General features: G+C 34.0%; 1 protein-coding gene across 11 annotated transcripts in view; it reads right to left on the bottom strand.

Annotated features, from left to right (window-relative positions):
• Nucleotides 1–12,537, bottom strand: part of PPP1R9A (protein phosphatase 1 regulatory subunit 9A) — a 304,701-nt gene that overhangs the window by 103,553 nt on the left and 188,611 nt on the right. For all 11 annotated transcript variants that reach the window (XM_059171151.1, XM_059171154.1, XM_059171155.1 and 8 more), the window contains exon 5: nucleotides 10,650–10,754. In XM_059171151.1, the coding sequence (XP_059027134.1) occupies nucleotides 10,650–10,754 (105 nt within the window). The remainder of the gene's footprint in view (nucleotides 1–10,649; nucleotides 10,755–12,537) is intronic.

Below are 12,537 nucleotides of genomic sequence, written 5' to 3'. Positions count from 1 at the left end.
TTCAGATTAATTTATTTTTTATTATGTGTAACCAGAATTCCTACAAAATCCTCATCTCCAGAAGTGTCATATGGCTCAATGTCAAAAACTCACTAAACACATATGCTAAGGATAAAAGTGTGATGAATGTTATTGACCATAAGTAGCAGTACTTGCCAGAAAGCATTTCAAGTTTAATGTAAATGGCACTGAAGAACAAATATACAATTTATTAGAAATTTCTCATACTGAAGCACAATTGCTCTCCTGTAACATCATTTTCCTATAATTGCTGTCCTCTCGTACTAGGACAGCTATCTGGAGTTTAAAAGAATACCTAAGTCTTTTCCCACAGTTCAATCTTTCAAATACTTCACAATCATTATTCTATGTCTTCTTAAAATTTTCTATTTTATGTAGAAGTTGGCAGAGTCTTTAATTTTTATATATATACAAGGAAAAAATGTTTAGATATCTCCCATCCTGGTCAGTCTTTGCCAAGTAGTCTCAAAAATTTTCAGGGCTCTTTTTAAGAGAGGGTAGTCATTAAACAAACTATACTGTGGTACCACATTGATCAGACTGCCTGTCTATCCATCAATCAGTGATTGATCATTACATAATATGCAGCCTCTAAAATGCACCTAAGTGAACTCTGGCTCCTGATGTTCATGGAGCATATAAGAGGGACCCGTTAAGCTCTTTTATCAAATAAAATACAAAACTGATGGAATGTCACTTTGGATATTAAGTTATGAAAAGATGGTAGGTTCCATCTTGGATACTTTCTTGGATTACTTCCTCTGGGAAATCCAGTTTCCATGTTGTTAGCCCTCCCTATAGAGAGGGTCTCATGAAAAAGCTGGAAAGTGATCCTATAAACTGTGAGATAAAAAGTTTGTTGTTTCAAGTCACTCAGGTTGGGGCAACATGTTTTACAACAATAGGTACACTATGTCATTTACATAGTGGTAAACAAGATCAGAGAGGTCCCATTTAAAGTTGTAACACCCCAAAACACATGAGTTCTTAAAGTTATGTTGCAAATCCATGTCTAAAGAAAGAAAAGTGTCCAGACAAGAATTTAATATAGATACTATTTTTTCTCATAGAAAATTAATAATAGGAAGTATTTTTTATTTTTAAAAAGAAGTATATAGCATAATAACATATACATATTACTGAGGAAGTTCAGTTTGACTACATCTGCCTTTCTTAAGTAGAAATCCCCATTCCCATCAATAATATTAGTTAGCATGGTGCTTTCTAAGTTAATCATAACTATTAACATACTTTTTTTAAAAATCAGTTTTATTGAGATCAGATTTATATATAATAAAATTCGCCAAATTAAAGTTGTCTAATACATTGAGCTTTCACATATACAGACAGCTGAGTCACAAATACAATAGCCACAATATAGCACATTTTTACTGCCTCAGAAATGCCTCTTAAATGCTTGAGGTTTAAAGTAGAGTATAAAGCCTTTTCTGTCTGCCTTCTTAAGTAAATATAATAGTTCTGACAGTCAAATATTGTGTTGAATATATTGGTAATTTATTTCTTAACATTGCGGAGAAATATTTCATTACAGAGGCTATAATACAATTTGTATATTCTTTATCAGTTAAAGGGCATTTGAGTTGTTTCTAGCTTTATGAACAAAGCTCCTATGAACATGTAAGTATGAGTCTTTGGGTAGATACATGTTTTTATTGCTCTTGAACACACAGCGAAGAATAGAATTGCTGGCTGATATGGCAAGTGCATGCTTAGCTTTATAAGAATTTGCCAAACTATTCTGCAAAATGGCTGTGCTAGTTTGCATTCCCGCTGGCAACAAATGAATGTTAAATTTGCTCCACATCCTTGTCAATGCCTAGTATTATCAGTCTTTTAAATTTCAGCCATACTAGTGGGTGTGCAGTAGTACCTCATTGTGGTTTTAATTTGCATTTCCTCAGTGATTAATGATGTTGAGCAGTATTTCATGTGCTTAACTGTATATCCTCGTCAGTAAAGTGTCTCTTTAATTGATTTGTACATTTTTAATAAGATTATACATCTTCTTATTATCTTCTTCATATCTTCTAAATAATAGTCCTCTATCAGATAATTGTTTTTGCAAATATTCAGTCTTTAGCCTGCTTTTCCATTTTCTTAAGGATTTTTTTAAACAAATGTTTTAATTTTGATGCAGTTTAATTTATCATGTCTTTCTCTTCTATTTCTGTTTTTGTGTCTTAAAAGATCTGATTAACCCAAGGTCATAAAGATTTTTGCCTGTTTGCTAGAAATTTTTGGTTTCAGTTGTATTTAGATCTATGATCAATCTTGAATTAATTTTTGTATATACTGTGGGACAAAGGTCAAGTGTTCTCATTCTTTTTTTTTTTTAATGAGGTTATTCAATGGTCCCAGCACCATGTGTTGGAAAGACTATAATTTCCCCCACTGAATTATTCTGGTGCATTTGTCAAAAATCAGTTGTTCATGTCTGTGCAGGTCGATATTGGAACTCTCTTTTCTGTTTCATTAAATTGGATTTCTGTCCATATGCCTAAACCAGACTGTTGTGATTAGTGTAGTTTTGCAGCAGTGAAAGTTCTCCAAATTTGTTCTTTTTAGAAAATATTAATTTCTACAAAAAATCTTGCTGAGATTTTCACTGAGATTGTTCTTAGTCTGCAGATTTAGAGGAAATTGAAATATTAACAACATTGAGTATTCTGACCCATAAACATGGTCTACTGCTTCATTATTTAGGTAGTCCTTATATTCTCTCAGAAATATTTTGCTGAAGTTGTCAACATATCTTTGTAACATTATCCTTAAGTATTTCATGTTTTCGATGCTAACAAATATTTTTTATCTGAATTTTCAATTCCTTCTTGTTGTAAGTATACCGAATAGAACTGATTTCTGTACATCAACCTATGCCCTGTAACCCTGTTTGACTGACTTACTGGTAGTTCTAGTAGCATCTTTGGTAGATTCCTTAGGTCTTTCTAACATAGATGACCATCTCATCTGTGAATAGTTTTACTTCTTCCTTTTCAGTCTTTTGTGCTTTTCATTTCTTATTTTTGCCTCATTGACCTAGTTATGAGCCCCAAGACAAGGCTAAAGAAAGTAGTGAAAGTGGACACACTGACATTGTTCTTATACTAGACAGAAAGCATTTGGTCTTTCATCATTAAGTACGATATTAGCTGTAGATTTCACTTAGATGTTATCTATCACATTGAGGAAATTCTCTTGTATTTCAAGTTTCCTGAGGTTTTTTGGTCTCCAACTACTGAGATGAGCATACAAACCTATGATTTTTCTCCATGCTTCTATCAGTATAGAAAATTCCACAGGTTGAATTTCAAACATTAAATCAAACATGCATTCCAAAAATAAATGTCATTTAGCCATAATGTATTATCCTTTTCATATATTCCTGACTTCAATCTGTTAAATTTTTGCTAAGGACTGCTATATCTACATTCATGAGCAATACTGGTATGTAATGACTTTTGTTTTAAGGTCTATTTCTGACTTTAATATGATGGTAATGCTGATCTCATAAATGTAGCTGAGATGTGTCTTCTCTTTTATGTTCTGGAAAAGTTTATATAGAAGTCACGTTATTTCTCCCTCTAAAGTGTGGTAAGATTCACCAGTCAAACAAATTGATACTGGAATTTTCTTTGCTGGAAAACTTAAACTCTAAATTCATTTTCATGTGCACATTTATACACATACACACACACTCAACTTTTTCTTGAAGGAGCCTTGGTACTCCATCATAGTATTGTTTTCTAAGAAATTTATCATTTATTATAAGTTGTATATATCAGCATAAAGTTCTTCATAATATTGGCCAATCCTTATACTATCTGTTAGGTCTATAATGATGTCTTCTCTTTTATTCTAACTTATATAATAAATTATCCCCAAATTTATAGACATTTTATCTTCCATATCTTCTCTGAGTCAAGAATTCAGGAGATGCTTGACAAGGCAGTTCTGGCTTGGTGCTTCTCACTAAGTTAAATCAAATGTTGACAGAGCTGCAAGTATCTCAAGGTCTTACTGAGGCTGGAAGATCTCGCACCAAGGTGCCGCCCTCACAGAGCTGGTTAGTTGGCACTGGCTATTGGCAGGCCTAACTTCTTCCTTGTGTAAGCCTCCCCAGAAAGCTGTCTGAATGTCTTCTCAACGTGGCAGCTGGATTTCTCCAGAGCTGATGATCCAGAAGACCAAGGTAGAAGCCACATGCCTTTTACAGCCTAGCCTCAGAAGTCACACATCACTACTTCCTTCATGCTCTAATCAACAAGGCTAGTCAGGAGTAAACGTGGTAGAAAACTGAACAAGAGAAGCAATGCCCAGAGGAGAGGATCATCAGAGGATCATTTGCTTGGAGGATGCTATATGGAAAACATGGTAAAGTGACAGAAACTGACTTGGTGTTCAGACAACGTAAGTACCATACTATAAGAAGAATTCATTCACCGAAAGAGTGATCTTTGAACTGAGACTTGATAAGAGGGAATCAGCCACGTAAAGATCATATGTTTTTGTTTTGTTTTTTGTTTTTTTTTTTTTTTTGGACAAGGGTGCATGACAGAGAATGGTACAAATAAACGATAATAATTTGAACATATTACATTTGATGTGCCAAATGAAATTTAATTGAATTTGAATGCTACATGAAGATCTCAAGTAGGAAGCTGAATAACTCTCAAGCTTAGACAAGAGAGAATGGAGATTTAAGTAACAAAAGGAAATTGAGAATGGGCCAGAACAGCTGGGGAAAAAAAAAAAAGAAAGAAAGAAAGAAAGAAAAGAAAAAGAAAAAAGGCCATAGCTTTAAAATAAATTGGTAATCTGGAAGATTAAATCGAGAAAACTCAAGAATACATTAAAAAAATGTAAACAGACGGAGATCCTGAGAGAAAAGAACATGCCAGAGGATATGGCCGAGGTATCTAATTCCCCATTTAATACTGGTTTGAGAAAAGAAGATCAACACAATGAAAAATAAAGAAAAAAAACAACAAAATAATGGAAAATTTCCCAAATTCAACTTCAGATTGAGTTCCAAGCAAAACAAACAAACAAACAAACAAGCAAATACAGATCTACTTATAGCCTGATAAAAATTTCAAAAACCAAAGAAGGCAAAAAAATCCAAAGCAGAAAACCACAAAGGGCTACAAATCAGATTAATACTAACACTGTCCTTACCAATTGTAGATACCTGAAGAAAATGGAAAATATCTTCGTAATACTGAAAGAGAAGGATTTTGAATTCAAATACTATACCTACTTATATTTCAGGGCCAAATAATACATTTTTAGACATGTAAGCTCCCTGGCAGCTAAGTATGACCCAGAGGAAATCAAGAAGGCTAGAAATAAATTAAGTCAGGTTCCATTAGAATCTTTATGCCTTGAAAAGTGACACAGATTGAATGACATAAAATTACATTTCATTTCCTATCAATTCAATCATACTTGATTCTAGACTGAGTAATACTTTCATAACCATAACATTATAAATAGGATTTATTGGTTTTAATTTTTGAATGAACTTATAGAAAAACTGCCCAAGATAACTATAGCCATTTAATAGAATGTAAATGTCATAAACTCTTGCAAAAGTTTTTAACTGAACAATAAAACTGATCAGTGAAACTTTTACAGTAAGCAATCATTAAATTTTTACCTAAAACTGAAAAATCAAAGAATAAAGAAAAGACTTATATTGGTGCTTCCAAAAGAGCTAAAAAGAGAAACCTGTAACAATGGTTTCCTCTGCAGACCATCAGATCCTGTGCCTTTGTTAGAAATGGCTATAAAATTGACTCAGTTTTCTAACAATCTACATAAACACCTAAGAAGGAATCAGAGTTTTCAGAAGAAAATAATAATCACTAAAATTTCACTGAATTTCAACTTTTTCTAGGCATTCATTACATGTTTTCACTCATTTAATACTCATCTAAAATGTATGGGAGGTACTATTATGATGCCCGGTTTATACGTGAAGAGACTACAGCACAAGGAAATTTTAACACTCCCATAAACACAGCTTCCATTTCACAAGTCAGAATCTGAACCTATGAGATCTGGCTTCATGGGAGAAAAGGTAGTTACTAGAGAAAGACAATTACTCCTAGTGCTAAGTGCATAAAGAAATATCAGTGAACACATTAAATAATATTTATAATTTATAACAGAATCAGCTCCATTATTGTACCTATCCTGTGGCTATCTTATAATTCAAACACATTTTTCCCCTTGTCCACAGAGATAAAACATGAGAGACTGAGTCAAATGTCTACATTTGGGACATCTCTGACAAAACAACATCACAGAAAGCTAAATTACATACCCAAAATTAATTAGAAGGTAGTTTGTATAAATTTTAATTAGTCTCCTAATATCTAGAGATTCCTGCTTTCTTTCCAGAGGTATATGACCAGTATTTTTATCATTTTGAACTAATTATTATTTTTCTAATAACTTTATAATTTCATGTTTAAAAGTATTTTCCCATAACTTTACATGGACCAACAGACATCAGGGTCTTTTAAGGATCTCTAAGAAAAGCATTATTTAGTATGTTCTGATTAAAAATGGATTTTAAGTAGCTAAACCTGTGGATTCAAATGAACTGAATCTAAACTATTTAAATTATGCTTTATATATTGTAGGATCTGACAATAAGAATAGAACATTTTTCTAACTTTTTAACTATACTACATTTGGCAAGTTACCTTCTATCAAGCATCAAAAAGATTATAGGTTTTCTTTTTTTTCTTTTTATTTATTTATTTATTTGACAGAGAGAGATCACAAGTAGGCAGAGAGGCAGGCAGAGGGGGGGGGGGGAAGCAGACTCCCTGCTGAGCAGAGAGCCTTATCAGGGCTTGATTCTCAGACCCTGAGACCATGACCTGAGCCAAAGGCAGAGGCTTAACCCACTGCACCACCCAGGTGCCCCAAGATTACAGGTTTTCAAGTAATTTACATTTTCTTTTTAGGTTTTCACCAAGAAATACTGAAATATACAATAAATATACTCCAATAAAAATTTTTAAAAGAAGAAACATACAATAGAAACATGCTAAGTAGTATGAATCTAAAGTCAAAAGGAGAGCCGTAAATGTGTTATGCACTACATATTAGAGAGCATGAGTTAATCTAGAAACCGAATGGACTGACAAAGTATACAGAATTGCCTAGAGCATGGTAATGAACCTTGGTCAAAGCTGCGAGATATACTAACCAGGGAAAAATGTGTTTTGCAAATAGGGGTCATTGAGCTGTTTCAAAGCAAGACAGACTAACCTGTCAAAGTTGTTTGGTAATAATCACTGGATTTATTTCTTCTACCTAGATTTTGTGGAGTCCAGGAGTTTTCAATGATTTCAATGAGAAATCCCTACCACACACAGACTTTGGACTTCTTGGTACCAAGATGCTCCATGTACACACCCGTGGTGGTTTATCATCTGGAGACTGGCAAGTCCTGCGAGGCCCAGAAGAGGGATGATAAAGAAGACTGTGTCTTGAGTTCACCATGCCCACCCTGTTAATGCTTATCTTTCCCCTCCTGTTGCTGTGTTGCATTATTTCTGACTATAAACTACTTAAGGAGTCTTATCCTAATCAATTATGTTAAGTAATTACATGATATTAGCATAGTACTTATCCTGAGTGCTTAGTTTTTAAATGACATTGGTAAAACGAAGGAAGTAGTCATTGTTTACTGACACTTTGAGTCAGGCCTAGACTTCCAATTCCCCAGGACCTCACCTGGTTTGAGCTGAACTACTTCTTAACTCATATAAATGATGCAGAGTTGAAAAACACATAAGCCTTAAAAATTACCACATTAAAATACCTGTAATTTCTCCAGTGTGTTAAAAAATGTCATAGTAATGGAGTCTTTGTTAGTAGTATTAGTTCATAAACTCAGGTATTATAATTTAAAGTTTAATAAAATAAAGCAGACTGAGGTCAGATGGGAAATGATTCTCTGTAAGGGCAGATGAAGTCACAGAACTTCACTGTATGATTTTGATGCATATCCATATCCTGGTACCAATTTCATATACATTTCCAGGAAATAAGTAAAAATCTTGACCTCTAATACTTCAGAAATAATCACCAACCAAATCTCAGTTTCATTTTCCCCATCACTTCTAGCTTCCTATCTTCCTCCCACTTATATCTTTAAAGCCATGGCTTCCAGACATTCCTTCCAGATATGTGCTTAGTAGTTAGGAAAAATATCAAACTAAATTTACTAATTTTTCAGATATCCCTTTTTTTGAAAATAAATTTCAGTAACCACTAAATGTAATAGCTAAGTCACCAATCAATAAAAAATATAAAACCATGCATATTTTAAATCCTCAGGTTTAAAAAGTTCATTAAAAACAGGTCAAGTTTTTGTATCCTATTATCGTATTAATGCTCTATGAAGAACTACCACCTAAATTATATTCACAGAACTCCAATATTACTTTTGATAAGTTAAAATTGAGAAAAGACTTACTCCTTATATTCCATTAACAAAGACCCTGGGCTAAACCATTTGGGGGTATAAGGAGGGGTAAAGGTCCCATTTTAACCAACTGAGCCACCAAGGTGTCAAAGGTCCCATTTTAATATCAAGATTTGTGCAAAGTGAATGAGGAAATAAACGTATGCCTTTAAAAGATGAAAGTAATATTCAGTAACCTCAAGGTTAAAAACGTAGTATGAATGATGAATGCAACCAGGAAGAGAGACCACTAGGGGATATGGAGGTCAAGGAGGATTTCTTGGAGGGAAAAGGAGTTGAAATATGTTCCTCAAGATAAGTAGGTTCTAAACAGAAGACAGTATCTTAAACAGAAGAAATGACAGAGAGAAAGGCACAATAATAAAACAATAACTCAAGTCAGTTTTGAAGGAATATGGCTACCCCAGTGTGACTCTACCAAAGCATGAATACAGGGGGAGGTACATGATAAGACTGGGTGACAAAAGATTTTAATACCAGGATCAAGAGCTTTGATGCTGTACAGAACGGGTGGCGACTGAAGGTGTCTGCAGAGGAGAGGCACATGACGGATGTGGAATTATCACTTCTACCCAAAGGTCCCAGATCTTCCAGGACTTGAGTCACACAGAATGAGTTCATTCCTTTTGCCACGATAGCCCTTCCTAGATTTGAAAACTGCTATTATTTTCCTCCACCCGGAGGAAGTATACAAAGGACAGACTGAAAAAGGGAGAGACTGAAATCCAGAGATAGCTGAGTTACCATTTATAATTTTTAGGAGGCTTGAAATTAAAAAGGGCGGCTATGATTTCATGGAACTGAAAACTTCCTTGCAACTGAAAAATGTTCTTATAAAAAAAGAAAGAAAAAAGAAAAATGTTCTACAACTTGAATGCATATCTTACTGATTTCAATTTAAAATTCACTTCAAATCTTAATGGACAGCTTTACAACCAAAGTTCTCTACTGACAGAGGAAAGTGCTGTCTCAAGAAAGGACAGCAATCTGCAGAAAGACAGTCCCGTTTCCTGAGCGAGCCCACCCACGCAGCTCTAAGAGAGCCATCAGACGGTTCTTCCTGTGCTCTTTCCAATTATTTCACACACTTTTTTCAGGACTATGGGTAGTCTTGAAGCATCAACATAGCACCCATAAAAGTCACTGATGTTGTATTCCTTAAACACTTCCTTCAGCATGAAAGGGTATTTTCCAACTGAAAATATCTAAATTCTAAAACTTAAACCCATGTTTGTGCAACATAAAACCCACTGCAATAAAATCTCCATGTTACCCTCTTTACAGCAATATTGATTCATTGATATTTCAGAGTATTTGGCCATGACACTCTGATGATAACATTAAAACATTTTGATAACTGCCCATACTAATGTCACCTATGTGTGCCTTTGTAGGATTGATGGGAAAATATTAAGACATAAGCAGCACAATATTTAAAAATAAATACCCAATGACCAAATAAAATGGATTTCAAACCTTGATCTTAGTTGGCTCAGGACTATTTTCTTATCTGTTTTCTTAGCTACACTTTTCAGAACCCCCAGGACAGGATATATATTTCAAGGTTGAAAAGAATGTACCCTCTGTCATATTAAGTTGGCAGAGTCACAATTTATTGAGGATTAGTCCTATAAAATCTATAAAGAGATTTATTTAAATGCATGTATTAACCTCAAATAATTTAGCCAGTTTATCTAAAAACATGTAGCACTAAATATATGTACAATCATTTCAATTTCAATTTACTGTATTACTAGTTTTATTAAAAGGATTTAGAGTCTAAGTCCATGTTTGTTGAGGACTTAAGTAGAAATTTTATGCAGTTAGGCACACTAACAGAGCTCAATAATTAACCATATTGAGTCACACTGTACATTTCATATCTTTGTGTCATCCTAAATTACCATCATTTTTGGTCTTATATTAAATTTGCATAAACTAATTACAATAAAGAAGGAAACATTAAAAATTAAGGCAAGTGTTAAGTATTTAGATAAAATCTTCATTGTAATTACATAAGATGATAGGTATAATCTAGAAAACTAAAATATAACAAAATGTTAAATAATAAAATTATACATATCTGAAGACACATATTTACCTGACATTGCCCTTGGTGTTTCTGAGAACAGTTGCAGCAAAATTCTGTGTGACACCCACCAAGCTGATTCCATCCACTTCCACAATCTGGTCATTGACTTGTATTCTTTGGAAAGAGGAGAGAAATGAACCACAATTAACTTTTCTGATAGTACATTACCATTTTCAATATATGAGTTGACAAAATACTTGATTTTTATGATACTCTTACTGACCTGAAATTTGTCTTATCCACAAGCTCCCAATCTTAGTCAAATACTTAATGTTTTTAAAACATTGTTTTGAAAAACAGATTGTTTCAAAAAGCAATACTAAATGGAGAGATTCAGGTCACCCAACATTCGTATTCCTATCACAATAAATTGACAACTGCTAACATATGACATACATCCTTTCTTGTCCTTAATGAATTACATAAAACCTAAAAGATCCAGCTGAAATTTTGCTGTGGGCTTCCTCCCTGGTCCTTCTTCCCACCACTCCTCTTCAGGAAAAAACATCAAGAACTGCAGGGAATCCTTCCTATTCAAGTTATACGCTTAACACAGATAATACTCATAACTGTATGTATGTATGTATGTATGTGTGCACACATGTATGTAAATGTATATGTTTATGTTTAAGAGCATATATATTACTAGTGTTCTTTAATGTTCTTTCTTGTTTAGTGTTCTTTAATGTTTAGTGTTCTTTATGCATGTTTTATACATACCATTTTTTAAATTTTTTATTTTATTTTATTTTTTTTCAGTGTTCCAGAATTCATTATTTATGCACCACCCTGGTGCTCCATGCAATATGTGCCCTCCGTAATACCCACCACCAGGCTCACCAAACACCCCACCTCCCTCCCCTCCAAAACTCTCAGTTAATTTCTGAGAGTCCACAGTCTCTCATGGTTTGTCTCCCTCTCAAATTACCCCCGTTCACTTCTCCTCTGGTTCCATACAAATTTTAGGATTGTTTGTTCCAGCTCTTTGAAAAATGCCAGTGGCATTTTGATTGGAGTGGCATTGAAAGTATAGATGGCTCTAGGCAGTAAAGACATTTTAACAATGTTTATTCTTCCGATCCAAGAGCTCGGAATCTTGGAATCCAAGATCTTCCATCTTTTTGTGTCTTCTTCAATTTCTTTCATGAGTGTTCTGTAGTTCTTTGAGTACAGATCCTTTACCTCTTTGGTTAGGTTTATTCCCAGGTATCTTATAGTACTTGGTGCTATAGTAAATGGAATCAATACTCTAATTTCCCTTTCTATATTTTCATTGTTAGTGTATAAGAAAGCAACTGATTTCTGTACATTGATTTTGTATCCTGCCATATTACTGAATTACTGTATGAGTTCTAGTAGTTTGGGGGTGAAATCTTTGGGTTTTCCATATAAAGTATCATGTCATCTGGGAAGAGAGAGAAATTGACTTCTTCTTTGCCAATCTGAATACCTTTTATTTCTCTTTGTTGTCTGATTGCTGTTGCTAGGAGTTCTAGTACTATGTTGAATAACAGTGGCGAGAATGGACATCCTTGTCATGTTCCTGATCACAAAGGGAAGGCTTCTCAGCTTTTACCCATTGAGGATGATATTCGCTGTGGGTTTTTCATAGATAGATTTTATGAAGTTGAGGAATGTTCCCTCTATCCCTATACTTTGAATCGTTTTAATCAGGAACGGATGCTGTATCTTGTCAAATGCTTTTTCTGCATCAATTTAGAGGAGCATGTGGTTCTTCTCTCTTCTCTTACTGATTTATTCCATCACATTGATTGATTTGCGAATGTTGAACCACCCTTGCATCCAATGGATAAATCCCACCTGGTCATGGTAGATAATCTTTTTAATGTACTGTTGGATTCCATAAGCTAGGATCTTATTGAGAATCTTGGCATCC

The sequence above is a fragment of the Mustela lutreola genome, chromosome 4 (genome assembly GCF_030435805.1).
Source record: "Mustela lutreola isolate mMusLut2 chromosome 4, mMusLut2.pri, whole genome shotgun sequence".
Taxonomy (NCBI): Eukaryota; Metazoa; Chordata; class Mammalia; order Carnivora; family Mustelidae; genus Mustela; species Mustela lutreola.
Note: the sequence above shows the minus strand (reverse complement) of the source record. Positions and strands in the feature narration are given on the sequence as shown.